General features: G+C 41.1%; 2 protein-coding genes and 1 long non-coding RNA gene across 6 annotated transcripts in view; 1 reads left to right on the top strand and 2 right to left on the bottom strand.

Annotated features, from left to right (window-relative positions):
* The window catches only part of efl1 (elongation factor like GTPase 1), a 189,906-nt gene extending 185,302 nt beyond the window's left edge, over positions 1–4,604 (bottom strand). For 2 of the 3 annotated variants that reach the window (XM_084353473.1, XM_084353471.1), the window contains exons 1-5: positions 4,296–4,493; positions 3,973–4,072; positions 2,153–2,220; positions 1,975–2,059; positions 1,169–1,302 (exon numbers count right to left, since the gene is read on the bottom strand). In XM_084353473.1, coding sequence (XP_084209599.1) covers positions 1,169–1,302; positions 1,975–2,059; positions 2,153–2,220; positions 3,973–4,063 — 378 coding nt within the window. In that variant the 5' untranslated portion in view covers positions 4,064–4,072; positions 4,296–4,493. Of the gene's footprint in view, positions 1–1,168; positions 1,303–1,974; positions 2,060–2,152; positions 2,221–3,972; positions 4,073–4,295; positions 4,494–4,514 lie in introns of those variants that run through there. The other variant, XM_084353472.1, reaches the window with a different exon arrangement.
* A 2,346-nt stretch (positions 4,605–6,950) lies between these two features.
* The window catches only part of adamtsl3 (ADAMTS-like 3), a 432,074-nt gene continuing 411,465 nt past the window's right edge, over positions 6,951–27,559 (bottom strand). For both annotated transcript variants that reach the window (XM_084353771.1, XM_084353770.1), the window contains one exon: positions 6,951–10,345. In XM_084353771.1, coding sequence (XP_084209897.1) covers positions 10,227–10,345 — 119 coding nt within the window. In that variant the 3' untranslated portion in view covers positions 6,951–10,226. The remainder of the gene's footprint in view (positions 10,346–27,559) is intronic.
* Positions 26,688–27,252, top strand: LOC311257914. The gene is made up of 2 exons (XR_014622676.1): positions 26,688–26,767; positions 26,979–27,252. It is a non-coding gene; the product is annotated as an uncharacterized lncRNA (long non-coding RNA).

Raw genomic sequence — 27,559 nt, forward strand, 5'->3', positions numbered from 1 at the left:
AATCAGAACAAAATTAGAGAGGGTTTAGTACAGAGAACTCAGGTGGAATTTTGGAAAATTTTATAAAATTTTGGCAGCAACTAGAGCTGAGCGATATTACGATATATATCGTAGTGCGATATAAAAATGTCTACCGTAGTTTATAACCCTCTGTTGTTTATATCGTAATTTTAACGTGTAGGCTACTTGTTTAGCACTGCTGCTACACTAACGTTAACGTACACTACGGTTGTGATTTAATACGCCGTGTAAAGCACAACTCAACGTCGGAATGACCGTTGAATATCCAAAATTTGAGTTCAAAACAAGTTCATTGTATGAAGGTGATGTAACTGCAGCAACGCTACTGCTTTGTGGTAGCATTTTTACGTCACCCGCAAGGACTCGTTTACGGCACTGGTCGCTCGGGAGTAAACAGAGGCAAAGCAGTATGGCGGAGACAGAGGAGAGCGCAATGGAAGACGAAAATAACGTTAATAGTAGCGTTACATCAGACGCGAATACACAAGCAGAACCCCAAGAAGATTTGGTGCCAAAAAGGGTTTTTATAGGTCCAGCCGCGAGGCCTACTGGCTGTCCTACCCGGTAAAAGATCTTTATTTTTTTATATTTACATAAAAGCTTGGAATAGTTTTTGTTTACAAATTCTTATTTGTTGTGACAGTCCTGCAAAAAGTCACGAATAAAAGGAGAAAGTGCCATTCATTTGCCTTTCATTCACATGGTTATCAAAAATAGTGCTGAGATGTGATTGATTTGAACATATATATATATATATATAATTCTAAGAAAAAATACTATATCGGGATATATATCGTTATCGGGATATAAAATTAGCTATATCAAGATATAAAATTGTGTCCATATCGCACAGCACTAGCAGCAACTGTGCCATTTAAAATTTCTCAGGTACTAAACTATATATTTAACAAATCCAACCCAGTCGGGCTCCGCTCGTGCTTAACAGGTTAACCTTATAGTCATTGTTTAATTTCAAATATCAAATCAAATCCAATGTACTGGATTAGACACACAAAAATCCAAATAAATACTTACAGACTGCAAACTAAGACCATTCTGAGGAAAGAATGTGAATCTACAGTAAACATGATTAATCTTTATATTTATCTTTAACAGAATGAGACATTAAGTCAACAGTGATATTTACCTGTGGACACACTCCCTCCACAGCATCAACAACTACAATGGCTCCATCACACAGCCTGACAGCAGTGGAAACTTCAGAGGAGAAGTCGACGTGACCAGGAGAGTCAATCAGGTTTAGTAAATACTCCTGATCTCCTGAGGACACCAGAGACACGTGAACACTATTTAGTGTGAGTCTTCTCCTCAAAAAATCTTGTTTAGATTGCAGAGAATTCAACAGCTTTTGATTTAAAGTAATGTAAAACTCTAAAACTATTTTTATTGATTATTATTTTCTTATATAAAATTTCAATGCTATAGACAGAGTCATCAACCAAGGATCATATTGAGAGCTAGTACTGTATATACTACTATTCTTTACATAGTATTTGCTTAATTCACCATCAAACAATTGAATGTACTTGTTTGTTTGTGGTATATTATATCTCTTTTCCCCATGCATAGATGGCCTAATGAATAAGACTTGCCATCATGTTTTTTTTTCACTATTTTCGACTGAAGTTACAATAGTAAAAAAAAATGTAATACTGACATCTTGCGCTTACTGAGATGCCATGATTGCCATGTCTCTCTCCACCAAATACAGTGCACAATACAATACTGAATACACAAGACCCTGGTCCACTCTGTTCAGTCGTGATTAAATGGTGTACATTTAAAGTAAAAAAAAGGCCAAAAAACAGGAAGTTGCAGAAAATCATCATCAATTAATACTAGAATGTAATGAACAGCATGGAGTGATAGCCTCCCACAGTAAGAAATCTTTAAATGAGAATTTTACTTCAGGGCTAACCAAAATGGCCTTACCGTGTCTGTAATGCAGAGAGATGGCACTGGACTTCATGGTGATTCCTCTGATCTGTTCATCCTCCCTGCTGTCCAGGTACCTCAGCTGCTCAATTAATACATCAGAGTAACACAAATGATGACTAAACAACTGAACAACATGTACAGGTCATAGAGCTTTAAAGATAAAGTCACTTACCTTCCCAGCCAGTCGACTTGATATGATACCATTACTTGCCACTAAGCAATCAGCCAGAGTAGTTTTACCTGCAAAGATGTAGATCATTCCAAATGATTTAACTATTTTACAGCATACACCTTTACCTGAGCATTATGACTAACACCAAATCTGTTTAATTCCTTCACAAGAAAGAACAGGTCATTAATCTTCACATGTGAAAACTTGATGCTTTTCTCTGATTTATACAATTTCACACTGACTCCTTCAAGTTCTGGACTGCTGCTCGAACAAATAAGCAGAAGATGTTACCTTGAGCTATGGGAAATGATTGTCTATTTATTTTATTATTTTTATTATTTATTAAAATGATTTAGCTTCACTTTGCCCTATGCACTAAATAAGCTCTCAAAACAATAGAACCAACATACTCAGTAAGAGATAACACTGTCCAATATCTGAATGGATAAAACAAAATACAATTTTTACCAAAATATGTCACAGTTAAACCATTTTAATACTCAAGAATATACACAGTAGTTAATGTTGAGTAGAATATTTGATCAGTGGCTTCCACTCTTGGTCCAGACCAGGAGGAATTTCCCCACAATGATTAATGCCTTTTTTTCCAAAGTTCTTAAATCTTGAAGAAATTTAAAGTCAATTTTTTTGTTCCACCACAACAGTAAAAACACATTGGACTCAATGTGACAGCAATGAAATTCACTTTTTAGGCTATTGTTTATGGTAAAGTTTTAACTGATATTTTTAAACCGTTACAATTGTGTAACAAATGGCTTATAAAGCATTTCATTATTAACAGTCAAATAATTATTGACTACAGTTTAATTAACAATAAATTTGCCATTCAAAAATGATGGCTATTATAAAGTGTTACCTGATGCTGTGATTATTATATTCATATGCCACCAACCCTACATCAAATCTAATCTAATCAAATTTATTTGAGTAATAACAACTACATGTGTTGGTTTTTTGTCATACCACAGGTTTTAAAGATTTTACAGTGAACAGTAGAGGTGGGGCAAAATATGGATACAGCAATATAACATATTGCTTCCTCTTGCAATATGAATATCAATACACTAGGGATGCAACAATATTCAATATTTTATCGAACCGTTCAATACGCCCAGTTAGGTTCAATACACAAAGGCAAACAATACAATACAATACTACAATAATGTTTGCTGTTTAACTTGATTGGATACTGCATATGTTTTTTATGGAAGGCAATTAAGATAAGTGTTACATTTTTATAATAAGGTTTGTGGTTTGACTATATCTGCTTTTAATTATTTTTACATGCAATATTGCCTTTGCTAGTGTGAGTAGTTTTATATTAAGATATCGAAACCGTACCGTTACCGTGGCCCAAAAACCGTGATGCATACTGAACTGTGGGAAAACTGTACTGTTGCATCCCTACAATACACTGACGCCAAATATCAGTGTTTTTATGAAAACATGCAGGCACTCCCCTGACATTTTGACTTACCAGTGTCACTACTTCAGAACTGTTTGTGGCATTAACTTTTGTAAACTTCATTCACTCAGATTGAAAAGAATTTAGTGAGCCCTAGTTGTATCCTCTCTGATTGTATCTCCAGAACTGTTCTGCTCTCTGACAGTTTATGGCTATTTTTTAAAGTGGGATGATGACACACATGGGCAGGGACAAGTTGCAGTCAGTGTGTGTGTGTGTGTGTGTGTGTGTGTGTGTGTGTTATGTTCTTGTGCTCAGTACTTCTAAACAGGTAAATATTCAGTCGACTGCGCACAAGCAGGGCTCCAGAAGGATAAATAATGTTTCAACTCACCATGATCAACGTGGGCCAGGATGCACAGGTTTCTGGTGTTGGCAGGGCTCCTCTGCAGGGCAATAATCTTATCCAGGCTGGTGAGTCCCATGGCAAGCTCCTAAGACACATGACCACACTGAACATACAGCTGGTAGCTAGCCTAACCTGCTTTAAACAGCTCATGTATTACTCGTGATGATGTAGCACAGTGATAGATTCGTTACACAGCTAGCGTCGGCTGTGGACAACACAGTCTGAAAAGTGAGTGATTTCAAAACCTGGACTTTGTTTATTACAGTACAATGAACACAAGCAATCAAACTACAGTGGGCAAGACCTACTGTCACTGATATGACTGTGAACTGTAACAGGTGATACCCGCTAACACTGTGGCTAGCTCCATCCAAAGTACTGTCAGGAAGAGGAATGAGAACCCATCCTGTCCCTTAAGTCTCCACACAACACCACTACCACATGCTGCCCTGCTGTGTCCACTTAAATACAGCACAAATGTGAGAACAAACGCATAATTTACAGACATGTGGACACTCTCGACTCACGTTGTTGTCCCGGAAGTTGATATGGCACGTTAGCCACGCCCGTTCGCTAACATTGGTGCTGCATTCAGGCACGCGTTAAAAACGAGCGTTATCCCGGACCTTCATTTATTTGAGCTAAGATACGACTAGACAGCACCGATTCATGATTCATTCATTAAAAAGAAATAAACCAGCTATGAGGTTGTACATTTTGCTGGGATACAGCATCAATTCGATACAATATCTAAAACAACAACTGAGACTTCCTGCTAATAATACAGTATGCATTCACTGACAACCACAGAGCGTCACGTCACGCAGAAACATGCTGCATTCAGAACCACATGTTAAAATAAGCTTTTCTCAGAATCAGAAAATCAGAATCTGATTTTCTGATTCTGAGAAAAGCTTATTTTTATATGTGGTTCTGAATGCAGCATGTTTCTGCTTGACGTGACGCTCTGTGGTTGTCAGTTAACCAACGCATAGTTTTTTAAAAGATAAACAGATAGTTTAAAATCTGTGTGATGTTTGACACCGTTGTAAACATATTAATAAGTTCCATTCTCAACAGAATAGATGAGGCAGAGGTGACAGAGCCATGCTGCAAGAAAGCTGCTGCTGTTTCAGGGCCTACCTTGTGTTTTATCTATTTTATTTTATGTTAATTTATTTTATCTCCTGTAATCAATAACAACATTTTGCTGTATCAAATATAACAGGTATAGGCTAATTACAAAACGTATGGTTTCTCCAATACTAAAAGTACATTGGTACATTTTTATTTCCATTAATTTCTGTTTCACACCATAGTTCAGTTGTGAGACTCTGTAAGTCGGGTGTGTAAACCATTTAACCAATACTCCTCTCCCTTTTCATCCTTGAATTGAATTGAATTGTTATGAAGAACCTCATACTGTTCTTCTAGCAAAAGTTTCTTCAACTTGATGAGTTTGTAGTAATCACTTGATTAGGATGGGGGGGAGTGCCTTTTTATGTAGTCTGAGTATTTCTTCAGTTTACCATTTATTTATTGTTTATGACAATATGTTACCAAAAGATATTCCAGAAAATCACACCATGATTCAACTGCCAAATCCCCATACAATGACTGACAAGGGATCGCAAGTAAATGTAGTTTCTTTTAAAAAGAGTCAAAAAAAAAAAGAAGAAAAAGAAGAAAAAGAAGTTTGGATCTACTGTACTACTTCATTGTGTCCAAAAAGTGCAGCTCCACTTTTTCACCAGAGAAGTAGTAAATAGTATAATATAAAAATCCTGTGATACAGTAAAACTGCTCTGTCATTTACTTTCTACCGTCTATATTAACTTTTTCTTTCATTGTTCAGTTATCTTGGAGTGCCCGTACTGTAATATAATTACAACTGCAATAGTGATGAGCAGGCCCTCACACACAAATTAAATAATGATTGTCAGACAAGGCTTCCTTCCTGTTGGTGCAATTATTATACCTCCTAATTGGCATGTCGAAGTGTTTTTGGGCAGGACACTGATCAAAATTTAAGAATGATTGGATCATCAAGGCCTTGAGGATTTTCTGACCAAATGTGAGGTGGATTTGATCAGGAGTACATAGAAGTGATTAACCATGTTATTTCTTGTTGCCAATGGGTGGTGCTACGACTCTGAGCGAAATTTGAGATATTAATGTGTTCAGGCCTGAACTGAGTTCCAGCAGCTCCCTGAAATGTGACATTGGCAGTGATGAAGACTGTACCATAACAAACTGTTCATCATGATAAGAAAAGCATACAGTATAGCTGTTTCATAGCCTATTTTCATTTTGGTTGGTTGATATGACATGAATAAAAATGGTTTGTGTATTGTAAATGTATGTTTCGCTTCTGTGGGAGCTAGCCAAGCAGTTTCCACCTGCTTCAGTCTGTGCTCAGATATGCTTAAAATGTCCTGGACCCATCTCTCTGCTGGACACACACATTAAACTAGGCTAATAATCATCAGCTCTGAAAGGAAACAAGAAGCTTCCCCAAAATGTCAGAATTGACCCAAAAAGATCCGTCCCTGGCACATTTTAGATATGTAAAATCCCTGAAGTCATAATTTGTCAAGCATTGTTTTTCCACAAAAAAAAGTTTGAAAGCACAACTGCTCAATCTCCCTCTCTGAAAAATTGAAAATATAAAAGTTTATTGTTCTACATGACAGCAGTAGTTTGACAAAACAAATCCTAACTCAACCCACTTACTAGCTACGGTTTGAGTCCATCTGTTGAGGAAGACTATGAGATGTGGATGAAAGCTCAGGGGGAAAAAGCTAGCAAGTGGACCCTCAGTTAAGATTTTCTTTCAGAAGTTCATCCACTGGACACAAGCTATAAATTTCACTCAATGTGCACTCTGCATTTCAGCCTTTCTCATCATGCTGGAACAAAGTTTAGTTTGTCAAAATAAATACAAGCAAAAACCAGAACATTTATGAAGTGATCAAACTGTCTTTATTCCTTTGCATTGTAATCTAAAGCATGTTAATGATTTGTTGAACTATCTCATATTCCCAGTCAAACTGCAAGTCCACCAGCATTGAAATGTCACCACATCAGATATACTGTAGAGTCATCAGTAGCCAGGAAGGAACACTAAAGAATGCATGTTGCTGAGTGGCATTTCACAATGAAGCTATAAAACATTGGAGAATCCTCCTCAACACATGCAAATAAAACCAAATGAGTGGTAGCAACATACCACCCAGACAACACACATGCTTTAAAAGATCTTAAACAGGGGTTTAAAAGACACCTCAACCATGAATAAGTCAGAAAATAAAGGCTCACACAATCTACATACATTCAATATACGATATTGCACTTAGAACACAATATATACAAGCAATATGCAGCACATTGGTATGATAACCAAAGGTAATATGAATAGACCCATAAGTCAAAATGTGTGTTGTGCTGGTGCCTCTCATTTCAGAGTCAGTTTTACCTTAATGAGCCAACTGTTCTTCACTTCACTGTAATATCAAAATGATTTTACAAAAACCTCTGCACTGTCATTGGGAATCACAGAGTGGTGTTGATGAATATCTGTATATGATTTCATGCTTCCACAGATGAAGCCACTAACAGCAGCAGCTCTTTTTTCATCAGTGACATGTGACTACAATCACAACCCAGTACCTTCACACAAGTTAATGGTCTTAATGATTTTTATCCTAAATTCTGTTTTCTATAGATACATGACCTGACATTGCTATTATAAATTAAACACTAGACTCCTGTTACTTGTTTCCGTGTGAATAAGGGTTTCACCATCCCAGAATCCCGCAGGAATTCTGTTCATACTGGGTGATTCTGCGCCACACGATTTGTGTTAGTGTTCAGTTCAGGAATCATTCTGTCCTTTAATGTAGAAAAGTAAGGGTCAGGAGGTTGGGTGGTGGTTGAACATCAGGCACATCTGACTTTCATATCTATGAATCAGCCACAATGTTGAAAGGACTAAGGAAACATAATTAACATTAATCATGTAGTTACAATGCAACACTCTGCCTTGGTTGCTGGCATTTATGTTAATGCCACTTGACAGGCACCACAACCCCACACACCATTGCAGACCAAATACAAGCCCTCATGGCAATGGTACTCCTGGACGGCAGTGGCCCCCTCAGGAACATGAGTAAGAGAATCTCAAGGTGTCAACCTGGCCTCCAACTTCCTCGGACCTCAATATGATAAAGCATCCAACCAGAACAAGTCTGATCCACAGAAGCCCCACTGTGGATTGGCTTTGATCCTTTCAGGCATAGAATTTGGAACCCCAATCGATGCCTCGAGCTCTTTGTCACTTTCCTCTATCCATTCCTGAGATTTTTTTGTGGGGCCCATTGTCCTGCTGTACAAGCACTGGCATCATGGAGTGCCCCCGCCATGAGGTGCTTACTTGGCCTGCAACGTTGTTTGGGTCAGTGATTTGCGTTACCTACATGAATGCCAAGACCCAAGGTTTCCCATCAGAACATTGCGATGTAACGGCATGATCTATGTTATTCACTTCGCCCCTAACCCTAAACAACACATTGCCCCATCTTTACCATCTTTGCCTCAATGGCTAATCCTACTCTGATTATATCCCCTGACCACTGGTTTGTTCTAATATTGGACTGATATTGAATCTTTCTGGCCCCGGCTTTCAATTCCTTTACCACTTATTTGGCTGAACCCCAACAATCTGGGCTTGGATGCTCAACTTCACCCAGGCTTGCCTTTGATGCCCCACTGTCTCCTGGATTCTCATTCACTCATCTTTACTTCCCTGTCACTTTGTGGTTGAGCTTTTCCTGGATGAATGAGGGTCCACACATGGTATGCGGTCTCTTGAGTGACATGTAACAGACTTTGCCTTTGCTCTCTATTTCAAACTTTCAAGTGGATGAAGACTCTCTAACCTAACACTAACCATAACCCTGAAGTAACCCAAACTTAATTAAGTCTTTTAGCTGCCTATTCTTTAACCATACATTAACCATTGCTAATTGGCCACAAGCACTACTTTTCCCTAAAGTTGGGAAAGTTCCCATGTTGGGACTGAACATAATCCGGAGTTTTTCTGAATCACCCAACATCAGCATTCCATCTGGAAATAGGATTGGTTTTACAGATATGGAGTGATGTGTCAAGCTCTGTCAAGATCTAAAGATAGAATGAAAATTCAGTGTGTCTACCAAATCTTTAAACTCATCATAATGGAAAATCCTTCGAAATATCATCATGGGACACTTAAACACATGGAACACTGGAACCCACATTAAAGAAATTATCTTAGGGTTAGCAGCTCTTTAAAACAAGGTGACATACTGTAACTATTTGATGGAAGGACAGTGAGGGATAGATAGAGGGATAGTTTTGGTTTATTACACTTTGGGTCCTATTATTGCAGTTCTGGCCATAGTTTCTATCACTAAATATATATTAGGAACATTTTTGTGTACTTTCAGTTTTACATCCAAATAAAGTGGTTTGGACAGTGTAGCTAAACTGTTATGTCTGACTTGATCATTGACTGACTTGATCATTTATCAATGTTGCGAGATCTCAGAAATTACAACAGTGAGTAGAAATGATGGTCATAACTATGACAATTAGACCCAAGTCGTTCTAAAGCAGAATTCCCCTCTAATCATTTTAGATTAATTATTTTATAATCACACTTTGGAATAATTACACAAATAAATAAAGAAAAGTTAAAAGATAGAAAAGTACAACTGTTCTTATGTAGCTGCTGATATAATGAACCTCAATTACAGAATCCAGTGACATGATATGTCATATCTAATAAAGGCCAATACTTGCAAACCAATATCTTAATCTTGTTTACAGGAGTGCAGTGCAGTATGCCTTCTACATAAACAACATTCTTATATTCACTTCTGGCCAGGCCACCTTTCTCAAAAGTCACTGAAACTAAATGTTTAGTGTTTAAATGAAAGTCCAAAAACTCCATTTCCACATAGTGAACACTTCATTTTAGGAGGTTAGGTCCAAATCAGTAAAATAAAGCCCCTTCCATCCATTAGAGGCTCAAGTGAGTTTCTTTTTAGGAAGAGAAATTGCTTGACTGAACCTTGTCCAGTTTACTAATACACAGTTTTTGAAGTCCACACACAGATGAAGCCCTTTCAGTCGTTGTTCAGTCTCATGTGGCCCATCTGTTACAAAAACTATAGTGTGGTTATTACTGCTCATTGCCACTAGGTGGAGTCAGCGTCCTGTGAACACGACCCACAGCATCTCTGTTTGTACATATCCATGTGGCACAGGTTCAGTCTCTTCACCACGCTGCAGTAGAGGGTGGTGTCCTTGCATTCACCTGCATGGAAAAAAAACACACTATGCAATCACAAAAGAATGAAGACTACTGGTGACAGGCAGGGGTAGATTTAGGGGTTCATCCATTACCAGTCCATTGACAGTGCTATTGATATTAAGGAGGTCATTTACATATTCATTATTTTATATTATTTGTTTTTCGCTCTGCTTCCCTGACTTGACTTTCTGCTGCCTCGAGATAGCAATGTGCCAGACAACACCTCACTTTTAGACCTTCATGCAGCAGGGGTTGTAGCCGATTCCGTGGTCTGTCCAGGGACCACGGTCTCTGGCAGACTGGCACGGACCAATGGTTACTGGCACTAGGGGCGCTAGAGACACTGGTCGCGACCAGCTCATCAGTGGTCGCAACCAGTTGCTCTGTGGCACAGACCAGCTGGTCTCTGGCACGGACCAGTGGTCACAACCACTAGGGGCGCTAAAGACACTGGTCCTGACCAGCTCCTCAGTGATCTGCCCTGTGGTCCCTGTGGTCTGTGAAGCGGCTTTAGTATTTTCTCCCCTTTCCGGTCGTTTTGGCAGCACTGTTAGCTGGATAAATGTCAGAGATCATAATCTTTTGTCTATAAAATACACTATATCAGAATTATTATGATTAATATTGTTATTATTATTGATTATGAAGATCCGTGTGGTCTGGACCAGCTGGTCTCTGGCACAGACCAGTGGTCACTACCACTAGGGGCGCTAAAGATACTGGTCCTGACCAGCTCCTCAGTGATCTGCCCTGTGGTCCCTGTGGTCTGTGAAGCGGCTTTAGTATTTTCTCCCCTTTCCGGTCGTTTTGGCAGCACTGTTAGCTGGATAAATGTCAGAGATCATAATCTTTTGTCTATAAAATACACTATATATCAGAATTATTATGATTAATATTGTTATTATTATTGATTATGAAGATCCGTGTGGTCCGGACCAGCTGGTCTCTGGCACAGACCAGTGGTCACTACCACTAGGGGCGCTAAAGATACTGGTCCTGACCAGCTCCTCAGTGATCTGCCCTGTGGTCCCTGTGGTCTGTGAAGCGGCTTTAGTATTTTCTCCCCTTTCCGGTCGTTTTGGCAGCACTGTTAGCTGGATAAATGTCAGAGATCATAATCTTTTGTCTATAAAATACACTATCAGAATTATTATGATTAATATTGTTATTATTATTGATTATGAAGATCTGTGTGGTCAGGACCAGCTGGTCTCTGGCACAGACCAGTGGTCACTACCACTAGGGGAGCTAAAGACACTGGTCGCGACCAGTGGCACAGTGGTCATGACCAGCTGCTCTGTGATCTGTTCTGTTGTTTGGACCAGCTGAGTGATCTGTGGAGTGTTAGTATTTATTTTTAATACAACTTTTCCCTTTTCTCACTGTGTTAGCAGAATAGCCTAAATGTGAGAAGCCATAATCGTTTGTCTATCCAATGTTATTGATCACTATTATTAATAGAAATCATAATAACAATGATTAAGTTATTATTATTAGTTGTAGTTGTATGAGTAGTACTTTCGATTATGCAGGTCCGTGTCTTTCATCATCAATCGATCAGGACCACTCCTTTTTGAAGAGAATTGAAGATTAATTTTCAGTTTGTTTTTTTCTGATCATGCCATTGCTGCATGACCACTGCCTTTAAACCAGTGAAATGAAGGAAACGGTTGGTGATTCAGTTCCTGGCCAATCAGGAGTAATTTCCAATTTTGATGCCAGGTGTGATCATATTGATCATATGCCATATGCTCATTCTAAATCCACAAAGAGCAAATATGGTCTAGGATATATATTCGCTTGGATTCTTTGGATTCCCAGGCCCATTCCAACGATCTGTGTAAGTAATATTTGACTTTTATTGTTTTCATTGTTATTCGTCGAGATATGCTTACTTGATTAGACTCTTTTTAGATTTGAGCCATCTTGTGTGTCTTTGACTATAGCCTAACTGAAATGTCATTGAATATAAGCCCCAAATGTATAACAATAATAATAATAATAATAATAATAATATTAATAATAATATTAATAAGAAATAAATATTGTAGTAATAGTAATAGTAATGAATAGCTTATAAAGCCACGAGAGGACCTATTGCCAATCAGAAAATAGCATTTCTTTATGTATATATATATATATATATATATATATATATATATATATATATATATATAAAGAGAGAGAGAGAGCGAGAGAGAATAATGGTTTCTTTAAAGCACTTTCAGTGCCCTGAAAAGTGCCATATAATTCCAACCCATTATTTTATGTTTATATTAAGGGCACAAAATCAAGATTGTAATATGTGCAGTGCTTAATTTGTCCACGAGGAGGTCCTGTTCTGGCCAGGTCTGAGCCTATAGGTCCGGGGTCAGGATGGAGCGCAGGGCGTGGGACATAGTGCATCCATGGAGCGTGCTGGAAAACGCCTATGTGCTATAGCTGTCTGTCTTATGTGAATGACACTATATAGAAATAATGATAATTTTTTGCTTTGTAGTCGACAGGCTACTTGACAAATATGGCTGCAGGTAAACTATTTGATTTCATGTGATATACATTTTATTTAGTTTGAGCTATTCGTTATATTTTTTAAGTCAATATCAGTATACCAATAATACCAATTTGTTATTTAGTGCTCAATACAGCCTTCACAACAACAGAGGACTTTTACCATAATGAGGACAACAATTGCCCTTACTGCAATGTTGCCACAGTGGCAACCAGAGACCATCTAAGGTCCATTTGAATCCCAATGTTCACCCTACTCACTACCACTAGCCCTCACTCACTACCACTAGCCCTCACCCACTACCACTACACCCTGGAAATGAAGCAACAAGGGGTAGAGCTTTGTAATATTCCCTAGGAATTGGGACACCACTTGCTACTGTTATGTTCTAATAACGTGGTCACACCGTGATACATGGGGTTTGCTATATGTTGCTAAATAGTGGTTAAGGTACCTTTAAGAGACTGTGTGATTATTATGGGATGCTACGTTACACGGGAAGCGCACGAAAAGTAAAACAAGGAAGTGTTGATCTACACATGAGACTGAAGTAAAAGGCAGTGTTTTGTTCTGAAGTAAAACGTGTGTGCGTGTCAGTCTTTCACACACAACATTTGGCGACAAGGATGGCTGGATTTAGCCTTCCCCCACCCGAAGTGTTTCTCGCGGTGCCCGGGGAACCCGCAGTGCCATGGACACGGTGGCTGACAGGTTTTAATGCCTATGTTGATGCGCTTGGATTCTCTAACGACGAGCTTCCCGACAAGCGAAAGACCGCTATCCTCGTCCACTGTCTCGGTACCGAGGGCCAGCGTGTTCTTGGAGCGCTCGGCTCCGCAACAACTTTCGAGGCTACAGTCAAGCTGCTGACAGACCATTTCTCTGGGAAACAACGTGTCCTGATACGGCGGTACAGACTCAGAAAGCGCCACCAACGACCCGGCGAGTCTACACAGGCTTTTGTGGCTGATCTACGCGAGCTGGCACGAGCCTGTGAGTACGGAGCGTTGAATGACCAAATGATCCGAGACCAACTGATAGAAGGCACGTCGTGTGACAAGACACGAGAAAAACTGCTTATGGAACCTGATGATTTGACGCTGTCTGATGCAATCAAAATAGCGTTGCAAGTGGAATGTGCTCTGCAATGCTCTGCTCTACTGTCCAGCCCTGCTCAACACACAGCGTTAGCACAACAGCTGCAGCGCGCAGAAATGTCACAGTTTTCCCCGCCCACTGATAGCGATGACAGCCTACCTGTGCAACAAATGAATAGACAGCGCCCTACTGTGGGCCCCAGACGCAATTGCGGCAACTGTGGATCCAATTCCCATGCAACAAGAGCATCACAGTGCCCTGCCCGTGGACAGGTTTGCAGAAACTGTTCTAAATTAAACCATTTTGCTAAAGTCTGTCGTTCAGCTCCAACCAATGAGGCACAGCGGCACAGGCTTCCCCAGTCCACTTCTGGATACACAGAAATTAGTAATATCCGTTCTACACGAGTGTCATTCAAAACTTGCACAGTGCAGCTGGGGGAGGTAAGCGTGCCACTCATCCTGGATTCCGCGGCTGCAGCGTCACTCCTCAATTTGGCCACATACAAGAAATTCTTTTCCCGCATGCCACTGGGACCCCCATCCACAAGCTTGCGGGGGTATGCAAATTCTGCCATTGAGATAGTGGGCACCCTTGACCTGTCTGTCCGCTATGGTACGACGCACCTTCCCTCCTTCCCTTTTCATGTGGCACAGCGGGGAACCAACCTTCTGGGCCTGGATCTCTTCATTGCGCTGGGCTTCTCTCTGATGGACAATAGTGGAAGGGCTATAATGCAGGTCTCCCCAACAATGCACCAGCAGTGGCCAGCACTGTTCGACGGCCTGGGCCGCTTGACAGCATTCACTCATCGACCCCTGGTTGACTCTGCCGTGACACCAGTTATTCAGCCCCTCAGGCGCCTGCCACTCACCTTCCGGGAGGGCGTCACTGCAGAGCTCACCTCTCTGCTAGAAGAGGGCATCATCGAGCCAATAAATGCAGCACCTTGGATCTCAAACCTGGTGGTCGCACAGAAAAAGTCAGGGGGTCTCCGGGTCTGTGTGGATCTGCGACAGGTCAACAAAGCTGTCATTCCAGACAAATACCCTCTACCTACAGCTGAGGAGCTCACCTCTCTTTTCCATGGATCAACGGTTTTCTCAAAGTTGGATTTACGCCAGGGCTACCTGCAAGTTCCCCTTCACCCAGCCAGCCGGGACCTGACAGCATTTGTGACACACGCTGGGGTGTTCAGGTACACGCGCATGCCGTTTGGTCTTAGCTCTGCCCCCAGCTGCTTCCAAAAGGTCATGTCCACAATTCTCGCTGGGGTCCCTGGGACGGCAGTTTACCTGGATGACATTGTGGTGCATGGGCCAGACCAAGCCACCCACGATGCCCGCTTACACAGAGTGTTTGTGGTCCTCACCAAACATCACCTGACCCTGAACGGCGAGAAATGTCTCTTCTCAGTACCGACTGTGGACTTAATCGGATTTCGCCTCTCAGCCAATGGCATCGCACCTCTCTCTTCCAACGTCGATGCAATACAGCGCATTCCCGAACCAACCTCCACCACACAGGTTGCATCGTTCCTGGGAATGACGGCTTATTATTTGCGTTTCCTGCCCAACTACTCACAAACGACGGCACCCCTCCGCCAGCTCCTGAAGAAGGAGGAGCCCTGGGACTGGTCACCACAGTGCGCTGAGTCCTTTTCCATGCTGAAAACACAATTAACTTCACCTCCTGTCCTCGCCCATTTCAGCCTCTCCAGCCCAACCTTCATCACCTGCGATGCCTCCACGGAGAGGCCGATCGCCTTCGCATCTCGGGCCCTGACACCCACTGAGCAGCGGTACTCCGTGGGTGAACGTGAGGCATTGGCCTGTGTGTGGGCATGCGAACGGTGGCACATGTATGTCTATGGCCGTCATTTCACCATCAGGACGGACCACCAGGCCCTCACAACAGTGCTCTCCACGTCAGGTTCGGGACACAAGCCTCTCCGACTCCATCGTTGGGCGGAACGCCTCCGCCAGTACCATTATGACCTCATCTTCACACCAGGCAGAGAAAACGTGGTGGCAGACCTCCTTTCTCGCTCCATCACAGCCCCAAACCCTTCTGTACCATCATACGATGAAGAACCGGCTCTCATCCAAGCACTCTATACACCGTTACAGCCAGTAGTCACACTGGAGGAACTGAACACTGAATCAGGAAGAGACCCGATACTATCCAAGCTGTGCACTTACATCAGAAACGGCTGGCCATCCCACATCCCGGAAGAGCTGAAACCGTTTGCTCGGGTGAAAGATGAGCTCTCCTGCTGGGCAGACACGTGTGTCTCGAGGGGGCTCTGCACCGTCATCCCAAACACCTTGCGTGCACGTGTCCTGTCAATGGCACATGAGGGTCACCTGGGAATCGTGAAACTCAAGCAGCGGTGCCGTGAGCTGGTGTGGTGGCCGGCCATCGACCGCGATATAGAGCATCTGGTCCAGGACTGCTCAGCGTGCCTCCTCAGTGGGAAAACCGGACCCCCATCAACCCCTCCCCTACAACCGCTCCCCTGGCCTTCCCGCCCCTGGGAACATGTACAGCTGGACATCTGTGGGGAAATCCATGGCCGTGGTGTTCCCCACCACAAGCGCTTCCTGGTGGTCGTTTATGACCTCCACTCTAAGTGGCCGGAAGTTGTACCAGTGGGGACGGTGACGTCGCACGTCTTGGTCCGGATATTGGATGGCCTCTTTGCCCGCTGGGGCGTCTGCGGAGTTCTCTGACTTTCTTGCCAGCAGGGGTGTCAAACACATCGGAACCGCTTATTACCACCCACAGGCCAATGGTGGTGTAGAGCGTTTCAATGCAACACTGAAGAACGGAGTTCGTGCACACCTGGCCCAAAGCTTTGCATTCGAGGAGGCACTCAACCAGACCTTGCTGCACTACAGAGCAAGCCACCACTCCACCACTCTGGTGTCACCAGCGTTTCTGATGCTCGGACGAGAATTGGGACTGCCATTGCACAGGCTCCGAGCGCCAAATGGTGACTTCCCCACACCCTCCCTGACCCAAATCCGAGAGACTGTTGCTGCACGGCAGCGGGAGACGAGGGAAAGGGTGGACAAGAAGCGCAGGGCGAGGCCACCGTCCCTTCAGGTTTCCGACTGGGTCAGGGCTCGGTGGCCACACCGACACAACAAGATGGCCTCGTTCTGGTCCCAACCCAGACAGGTCAGTCGCCTTCTGGGCCCCGCCACATTTCTGCTCGACAACGGATCGCGGTGGCATGCTAGTAGGCTGAGGAAGGTCCCAGCACCCCTCTCTGAGCACACGGCCACGGCACGAGCCCCGTCACCTTTCCCCTACAACATGGCCACTGATCCAGGCCCAACCCCGGCCCCAGTTGCACCCTCCGCCCCTGTCCCAACCCCTGCAGCGCCATGCCAGGAGGCTGTGGTGTCGGACCTGAGGCCGGTGCGGGCCAGAGCTCGGCCTGTTGCCTTGCAGGACTATGTCACCATTTACCATGCTTAGTCCAGCAGTTTTCTTCACAGTCTTTTGCCTAGTGCATTTTGCCATCTTGATTAGACGTTCAGTTTTCTTATGAAATGTTTTGGTTGGTTGTCAGTCGGGGGGGGGTATGCTGTTTGTTCTTTTTGTGGGGGGAGGAGAAATGTTATGTTCTAATAACGTGGTCACACCGTGATACATGGGGTTTGCTATATGTTGCTAAATAGTGGTTAAGGTACCTTTAAGAGACTGTGTGATTATTATGGGATGCTACGTTACACGGGAAGCGCACGAAAAGTAAAACAAGGAAGTGTTGATCTACACATGAGACTGAAGTAAAAGGCAGTGTTTTGTTCTGAAGTAAAACGTGTGTGCGTGTCAGTCTTTCACACACAACAGCTACGTCACTGCATAGTTTACATTCGGGCACGTAAGCGACTACGTAGTCACGTTTGCACATACGTCCCACCATAACAACAAACCCGGCAGCAATGGAGTTAACGGTTGCGATCGGTGTGTGATTACTGGAAGTCATAAACGCCCTTTGCTTGCTACCATAGCGCTGTGCAACTGTTAACGACTGGGACTTTGGGAGCAGCCGGGGGGCTTCTGCTAGCTAATGTTAGCTAGCTAACGTTCGTAACAGTCGCAGTCGTAACGATCGGTACGCAGTAACATAGATAACCTTACTTGCTGCTTATTATCATACTAATGTGAAATATCCGACAAATTTGCAGGAAATATAAGAAGTAGCGAGTAACGTTAACAGGACATAAAGCATTCTGGGAAATTTCCTCTGGCCCTCCCTGGGCGAGTCAGCATCTGAAATCCCTCGTTTTGAAGGGCTAGATTCATATCCCCTACCCCTCGTTATGCCCACTACCCCTATATGCAAAGAGTAATTGGGACACCACTACCCTCACGGGAACGCACAAAATTTAGGGATAGGGCTAAAAAGTAGGGCGAGGGGGTGTATTGGGACTGACCCTTAGTCTACCATGGCTGTTCAATTTTGTTAAAGATTTTTACCAAATTCCAGTGTCATATCAATCGGTGTTCTTGGCCTAATGTGTTCATTTTCACATTTGTTTTCATCTTTCCACAGACACTTTTAATATACCATGTCACTATGAGGTGAAGCTGGCACAAAGGAGCCATTGGCACTGTCCCAAGTGCCAATCCATCATACAAAGAAAACATTCTTTTGAAAATCATCTGAAAACACATGGTAAGATCACTCAAAAAAACAGAAAAAACAGATATTGTACTCTCCGTCATCAGCATTTTCCATGAACACAGTTATTTACACAGACTGGTGTATGTAAAAGTAATTAATCACATCTATTGGCCGTACATTTTTGTGTTCCATTAATTTAAGGCTATCCTTGAATAAGTGTACCTTGGCACGATGAAGCAATGTTACTTAGTCTAATAGTGATGGCTGACTCACTGAAAACAGCTCAAGTTTGTATATCTATCCCAACATATGGTTAGGAACCTCAAGTTCTAATAATAATATTATCAAATAACTGGACAGGGTTGATTCTTCAGAGTAAGACACTCCTCCCAGGTATGTATTAACATAAGAAAAAACCTATATTTGAATTAATACAGTTGCCTCAAAGGCCCAGCGACTTTGTTTTGTATAAGTCTTAGACAACACTGCCCACTGAAGCTTATTTTATGGTAATCAATGCTATAATGACAACAATGCAGTAGATATATATTTTTTATATTTCCAGTCATCAAAGCACCTAACCAAGTATTGCAAGCAAGTGTCTGCACAGTGGATTTTATTTATATTGTTTTACTGTACTACAGTATGCCATGACATAACATGCTTAGTATTTGAGAAAAAATAATGCCACATACAGCCTGTATTATGTTTCTTCTCCTTTTCTCCAGATTTGTTATCTGTGAAAGAGAAGCCAGCGGAGTCTGACAAACAGAACTGTAAATCCTTTCAGTGTCCTGCATGTGATGCATGTTTTTCTAGTGCACCTACATTAAGAAGACACGAGTTGGACAAACACAACAAAGAAATGGAACCCATCTTCCTTGTGGATGAAGAGAGAGGGATTTTTGTTACAGCACAGGACAAGTCTGGACCACGAACCATAATTCATGTGTCCAAGTCCTTTACTAGGCAGGTCCTTGACTGCGAAGTGTCAAGCTGCAGGGAGTTTATGGCCATGGCCATGGCCATGGGCAGAGAATGCATACATTTGGACAGAGTAAAGCATTTCAAGTACCACCAGCCACCTCCTCTGCTGCAGACTACCGTAATTGAGGAGATGTTCGAAAAGGGGCTGATTTCCAGCACTACTAAACAGGAATTCACAAACCTAAATGAGACAACCACACAGGATGGGACTCCATGTGTATATCCTGTGTTTTTTGATGAACACGGATATTCAGGCAGTAAAGTAAACCTTTCCGTGTACACATCAAAACAGTTGGTGTCGCTTTAGCAGAACAAAAGTGACACTGGACACTGGAAGTAGAAAGTAGACATGTTGCTGCAAAGGCACAAAGAGAAGAATGTGTGTCCACATGTCTCGATGTGTTGGACCTTCCAGGTAAGACGACACCTCCTATGTGACAGTGACAAGGACAGGGACGTGGACTTCTACAGTGAAGATATGGAGCCAGGTCATTTTGAAAGTGAAAATCAAATTAGTTCAGAACAGATTCAAAAAATTGTAGAATACTTGTGTAACTGCAAAAGAATTTCTCCCTAACTACCAGGGGAGTTGCAAAATAACGCAGCAAACATCCCACAGAAGTTCTCACCCGAGGAAACCAAGTGTCAGTACTGTCCAGGTCCTACACCACCAGACTTGTCCGAGGAGAAATGTGTCACCAAAAACGCAACAGTTTATGGCATTCTTACTGTTCAAAAAGGTTTGTCTGCTGAAATGACTGTTTTTATATTTTTTTGAACTGACTCATAGTATACTTTTGGTCTCTGCAGGCACCCCAGTCGATAGAAGTAGGGTTCATATACACAAACAAATCCACTATATCCTGTAACAATTTATGTTTCCCTTTTAGGTGTCCATGTCTACATCTAAACGTGCCCTGTCTGCAGAACACCTGTCCGATTTCAGAATTACTTGACAGGCTTCCACAATTACAATAACAAAGTGTTTCTGACCCTTCAGTTATGCTCTTTCATGGCAAATTTACTGAGGGTAATATGGTCCTTTTTTCATTAAATTAGAAACATAAAATAGCACTAATTTGTACAGTAAGTATAGAAAAACTAATTGCTTGATCTTTTAACAGACCCACACAGCTATTGGAAGATTCATTAGTGCTATGGAGCATCAACTGAATTTGACAATCCACCACAACACCGTCCGGAGGGCATTTTTTCACTACTCTGCACTTACTGCTTATGAGTATGATTTCTTTTGCTACAAATGTGACCACCATCCCCAAATGGTAATAGCAGATGCCAACTAGAAGCTGCCTTTTGATGTGCCAGGTATGTGAGTACTTAGTAATACACACAGAGGGCTAAAAAATACATAATTTATATAAGATTTTTGAGGCTTGTAGAAATGTATTTTCTACTCATAGCTGTTACTATGGAACTCAGAGAGAGTGAGAATATCAATCTGTTTGATACTCTAAATATCAACAGAGTGGTTTCTATACATGTGTATTGTTGGGTGAAGGGTTAAACACTATAATGACCTCTTTCTTTAAAAGTAATTAGGCTAAAAATCAGTTTAGACAATTCAGCTAATTTCAAAAGTATTCCTGGAAAATTGTATGACCTGACTTTTTCATTTATTTTTAACTACTACTCTTCTTCTATAACTAGTGAGTACACTGAAGAGGCCAGCTACCAAAGATGTCAAGGATGAAGATCTTTCAGTCAACATCACCTCAAAGTGGGACCGGCTGGAAAAAGAAATTATAGCCAGTGGCATCTTCGAAGGTTTGTTATTGTACTACATTTCAAATGGCGACCTAGCAATAAAAAACAACATGACATTGAAAAAAATGGAAGTAATGACATTATTACATTATGAAACATATCTTTCCCTCTGCTTAAGAGTTGAAAACCCACAACCCGTATTCAGCGGAGTTGACACACTCCTCTTTTGTGCCGTGGATGGGACCAGCTACTAGAGTTAGGGATGTGCTACCTAAGACTGAGATCCTGAAAGGTTTCAATAGTAAGCCAACAACAGACCCCAAAACGCAGAAAGATCGACGCCTCAATGAGGATGAGCTTCTGCGGTTGATTGAATCAAAGAAGGTGATTTATATTTTTAAATCAGTGGTAATTTATTCTGCTTATTTTCTCTGTTACACATTGCTTTGTGCTGCTGCAGGTAGCATTCATATTCACCTCTGAAATTCTGTTGTGCTTCTCTTTCTGTATTATGCCACCTACAGGCAAGCAAGAGTGAGCTAATTAAAGCTTGCTCTGATTTGGGTGTTCCCACTGAGGGATCTGAGACTGATTTGATCAACCGACTTGAGGAAATGCTCCTCTACAAGGATATTTATCCAAAAATGTTCACTAAGCTACAGAAAACAGGGGGTAAGGACATAAATATATACTCATTTTTTACATCCACCAGTGTTACTTTATTTAATGGAAATGTGGTTATCACTATAACAGATTTTGATAGATATTGCATCTTTATGTACTGTCTTTTTGTGCTTTTCCTTTGACTTCACCTGAGAGTATACAGTTTAGGAACAACTGAATATGACTATGACAATGTTTTGCAAATTCAAATACTTGTTCTTCTATTGGTAACATCAGTTATCGTCATTTGCCTTCATCTAGGTGGTGTATTGCACATGGGCTGCTGTCACTCAGTTGTTTATTACAGCTCCCCACTTCTGTGGCAGGAAAGTGCGAGGGACCACGCAGATGGTCTGTTAAGCTTTGCAAAGCTACCAACCATTTACATTTCTGACATTGCTGGTCATGTTGCAAGACACACCAACAACAGGACAAAGCGGAGATTTTTTTATCCAAATGATGGAAGACTTTGCTCGCCTACAAGAGAAAACATACAGGCAGCACAAGATAAATGTCTAAAAGTAAATCTTCCTTGGATATATATATATCCATTGAGTTGCTGAGCATTTGCCTGTAATTGGCATGTGACGAATGCAAACCTACAAATGAAAACAATGTCAATAAACCCATAAATTCATTCCTTACAATGAACATAAATTATTCTTATCTTGTAGAACAAGATAATTTATCACTGCCAATCGCTGTCTATTTTCTCAGACTTTAAATATGGCTGGCTGTCCAACAGGCCTTGTTAATTTATACATCAAATGTAATGCATTTGTAATCTTAATGTGTAACAGTGATTTCTGTTTTAATCTTTGCCCCCCTCCCTCAAAAAAGGCAAAACTGCTTGAGCTGTACAAGGCACCAGCAACGGACTATGCCATTGTTCAGTTGGACCGGGCATTAGTTTATCTGGCTGACCTTTTAAGTATTTGCCCACAACCTCTCCTAGAAGATGACCTCCACACCTCATATCCATGGCTTACAGATGATGTAAGTAGACACCAAAGTTTTACATAGTGACAGCTTTACTTGTTCCTTTACAGGCAGTGAATGCGAGAGTTCTCCAGCTGGCAAGACCTCTGGAGAATGTAAGTTTTATTGTAATTTGTCTTTGTTATGGATAGTGCATACAGAAACAGTGTGCAGCTACCCAAAAGCCATTGCTCTTTTTACAGGTGTTTACTTTGCAAACATTTCATTTCACGGCTTGGTGGAGGAACTGGATCAATGGGGAATCAATCAGGTCCCGCCATTTGCATTGCATCCAGGTATGCATGTGTTTTATTTGCATATTCTTTTGCTTTATCTTAGAGAAAAAAAATATTGTCACAACTACTAATACCTTTATAATTGTGACAGTGTAACAGAAGAAAACATCATTCCTTAGTGTCGCAGCTGTAATTTGGTATTAAATATTATTTATTCAAGGGCTTAAAGCAAGACACAAAGGTTCTGTTTCCACAGGTTGTTGGCCATCAAACTCCAGAGACTGGTAATCATTTCATTCTGTGGGTGAGTACTGCTGTGAAATTGAGAGGGTTTTTTCTTAAGACTTTTCGGGGACATTGCTATCTTTTTTAAATTTTTTTTAGAGAGACAGGAAAGAAGGTGGGAAGGTCCAGGGCCAGATTAAAACCTGACATCACAATTATGCTATGCCCGTAGCCCACTGAGCCACCATGGATAACCATAAAAAGGCTTTAGTAATTTCTATTTGCCTGTAGTGGACTGCACGATACTTATACTGGGCATTGTGTTGACAGGTATCTGATTTCAAAAACAGAAATCAGAGTCTACGATTCCCTTGAAAAGTACACCTTGATTTCTCCACCTGATATGGACATTCTAAGGTATGTAAACACATTTATTCTAATAAACTGTGACATTATATGAAAAACATAACACAGAATGATACATCTGTTGTTTTTAGCCTTGCATTTCAGAACATATGGAGGCTGAAGGAATGGTCCATTTCATATTCAGACCAGTGGAGACAGAAAGATGGCGTCAACTGTGGTGTCTTTGTCTGCACGATAAGTACTGTTTTGTAAAAGGAAAAAAAAAATAATTTAGCCTACCCCTTCTTAGTATTGTCAAATTATTTAAGGAATTGCTATTGTTTTAATAGATAGTATACTTAGGTTATTACATAGATTAACTTCATGTTGTACAAACATTGGTTGTTTTTTATGTCACTCACTTCAGGCAGCTGAGCTTGATATCAAAGGGACAGACATGACGAATGAACCCTTGAACCAAGTCCAGTTGGGGCATCTCAGGATGTATCATCTGACCTTGTGCACCTGCACATAGTTTATTGGCTATATTAGACCAGGAAGAGAAATATCTTCAAATCTTAAGCTTTGTACAGTTCAACTAAATGTTGGTAGTGTAGGATCAATATAGCATCTGGATCTCAGCTGTCATGTCTTTTGAAATTGTAGGCCGTTGTATCCACATGTGCAGAAGGAGGACTGGGTGAAATGCGACACATGCGATGGCTGGCTGCACAAAGACTGTGCCTGTTATGAGCCCAGTCAGTCAGGCATTTTCACATGTGGGTGTGACCTGCCTAAACCATACGCCTTCACCAGGTTTGACCAATCTTCACCCTTCTCCTACTAATTTAATCAATTAAACACCTGAATATGCATGACAGTAACTGCTGTGGGAATTTAGCTGCAGCTTATATAAAAACTGAAGCAGGACATCATGGGGTCTTTTGTGTTTTTTTTATACTGTCAAACGGCAGTACATAAACATTCTCCTCATCTTCCTCTATCACTTAGCAATTCACAATAACATTCAAACAACATGAAATCATGTGTTTGAATTTAACCTAACGTTGCTTTTAACTGCATTTTTTAACCATCTGAACAATTCAACCATCATGAAATGTAACTTATAAATTAATAATAATGAACAGAGAATACAACAACCATTCTTTGACAAATGTGACATATTGTACTGTGCTGTATTGCTGCTTATTTGTTTTTATGTACTTTGCAGTACTTTGACCTGCCTCAAGAACAAAGGGGTTGAAGGCCTCATTTCCAAAAAAAAACATAAAGGTTTGTATTAGGGCTGCTCGATAAATTGAATTTTCATTGTCATCGCGATATGAACATGTGCGATAAACACATCGCAAAAGACTGCCTGACACGCCATGAATAAGAAAAATCATTTTGTTTACATGCAGCATGCATGCACCGTGAGCATGCTAACATTTAGCCTATCAGACGGAGCCCTGGATACAAGGGCCAATCAGATGAAGCCCCAGCTAGCCGTTAGCTACCCTGACAAAATGAATCGGCATCAGTTTGGTGGTGATTGCCGGGTTATGATGGCTGAGGGAGGAGAGAAAAGCGATGAACATGGTCGACGAAGAACAGCACTTCTGCTACATGGAGTTATTTTGGATTCAGGAGAGACGACGTTGTAACGTGGGCTGGTGAAGGGGAAGGTGATGGTCCACATTAGTGCGGCAAAGCCGGGTAGCTCCGGCTACTCAAGAGACGGCAGGCAACATTGGGGGTTTCCGCACTGCACTTTTATTCATAACACTGACCGTGCCATGCCAGGTCTCTAAGGCACTAATGTTACAGGTATCCGTGCAAACGAACACACCGAGGTTCTTCTACCGACAGTTTACAAAATAAAAACACATTAAAAGGGAAGTCTTCGCTCTGTTAGCGGTATCCTTTCTCATGAGGAGCGGAAGTACACCTGCTCTTCTTCATCGTACAGGTTACATTACCCATTAAACAAAAGGAGGCGCCATTAAATAACTCTGACTGTTACAACGTGTTACAAAGACAGGTACTGTGTGAGCACATCAGCACATCTTCAGCACATCAGGGAATGTGGTACATGTCTGAAACCTAACAAAGTTAACATGCTGGTTTTCTTGGCCAAGAACTTGTGTTAAGGGAATAACTAATAACTTGATTTAGTGGGCTGGCCTTACTCTATTTCAGTTAATTTATTTAATTATGTAAGTTGTTTCCCCCTGGATTTTTATTTATTTATTTCAACTCTGCATGGTAAGAGATGTTTTGGTTGAGTTTACAAGAAAATAGTTTAAAGGGAGCAGGGGAAATTAAACTTTAATTTCATATAATTATAATGTCTTATTTAAATTAATGTTCTGCTTAATTGGTTGGGTATTCATGCGCAGTTTGTTCGATAAAAGCATGTTCAAAATAATTTATTTCATTCTTTATTCAGTGGGCATTGGCTATTCAATGTTTCCGGTCTATGTTAGCTGTCTACATATTAACGCGGAAACACTATTATTAACTGTATAGTTTATAATATGCAAACTTCAATATTTGTTTATTTATCGCAAGTTATATCGTCATCGCAATATGGAACAGTGTTATCGCACATCGCAGATTTTCCTCATATTGTGCAGGCCTAGTTTGTATTGTTTATTCTAGTTATTCATAAACAGTAAATGTTGAACCAGTGTTCTTAACAGATGTCATTCTTAAAGGAACTGAAAGAAATGCTGGACAGTGGGGAGAGGAAATCCAACAGGATGTTCCTTTGGCAAAACCTTGGGGGAAACAGTGCCCTGAAAACAATCCTTAACAGAAAGCCAACATGTTTCAATGAGAAACAAGTAAGTAATTTTTTAAAAGTGGTAATTTTGTCAATGACCGTATGAATAAATGTTTGACCTAACTATGTCCAACAGATGAATGACCTCATTGATTTGATAAAGCCAACGTTGTCGTTGGATTACAGCCTCCTCGCAAACATTGACTTTATCATTGATGTCATGGTGCCAGAGGTATGTTCCAATTTTAGTTGAACAAAGACATAAAGGTATCCATTAATGTCACAGTTCTACCATCCTAACATAATTTAGCTTACTGTTACTTGATCATCCATAAATATAATTACATCTGTTAATTTAACATTAATAAAGCTGGTAATGTGTCCTCTTCCTTGTTTATTTTTTTCCTATGTTGTCTTGAACTAAAATGTTCTCTTTTATGCAGACCACAATTGACATCGTGGTGAGATTAGAGGGTTTTTCCAGATTTTATGCAGAGAAAATCCATGGAACGATCATCGAGCAGGACATCATGGGGTCTTTTATGTTTTTTTTTATACTGTCAAACAGCAGTACATAAACATTCTCTTCATCTTCCTTTATCACTTAGCAGTTCACACAGCTGGATCAATCAAGAAAATTCGACTGTTACTTTTGTTACTGTACTGTAGGCTACTTAAGTTGAATTTTAATTAAACTTTTACATTTTTGTATTTCCATTTGATGTTGCTTTGTCACTCAACTCTACATTTTTTCCTCCTCTACATTTATTTGACAGAAAAAAGATAATTATTTTTATTTATTTATTTTTACATTTATTCTGCACAGTGTTGCCAACACAATGAGAAAAGGGAGAAGGTGTATTAAATGTACAATAACTACTCCAAAGACCACTCAGTAAGACAACAGGCAGATGACAAGGACCACAAGACAGACCAGTGTCTTTAGCGCCCCTAGTGGTAGTGATCACTGGTCCGTGCCAGAGACCATGGTCCCTGGACAGACCACGGAATGGGCTACAACGAA

The sequence above is a fragment of the Pagrus pagrus genome, assembly GCF_965226575.1.
Source record: "Pagrus pagrus genome assembly, chromosome: 1".
In the NCBI taxonomy this organism is placed as follows: Eukaryota; Metazoa; Chordata; class Actinopteri; order Spariformes; family Sparidae; genus Pagrus; species Pagrus pagrus.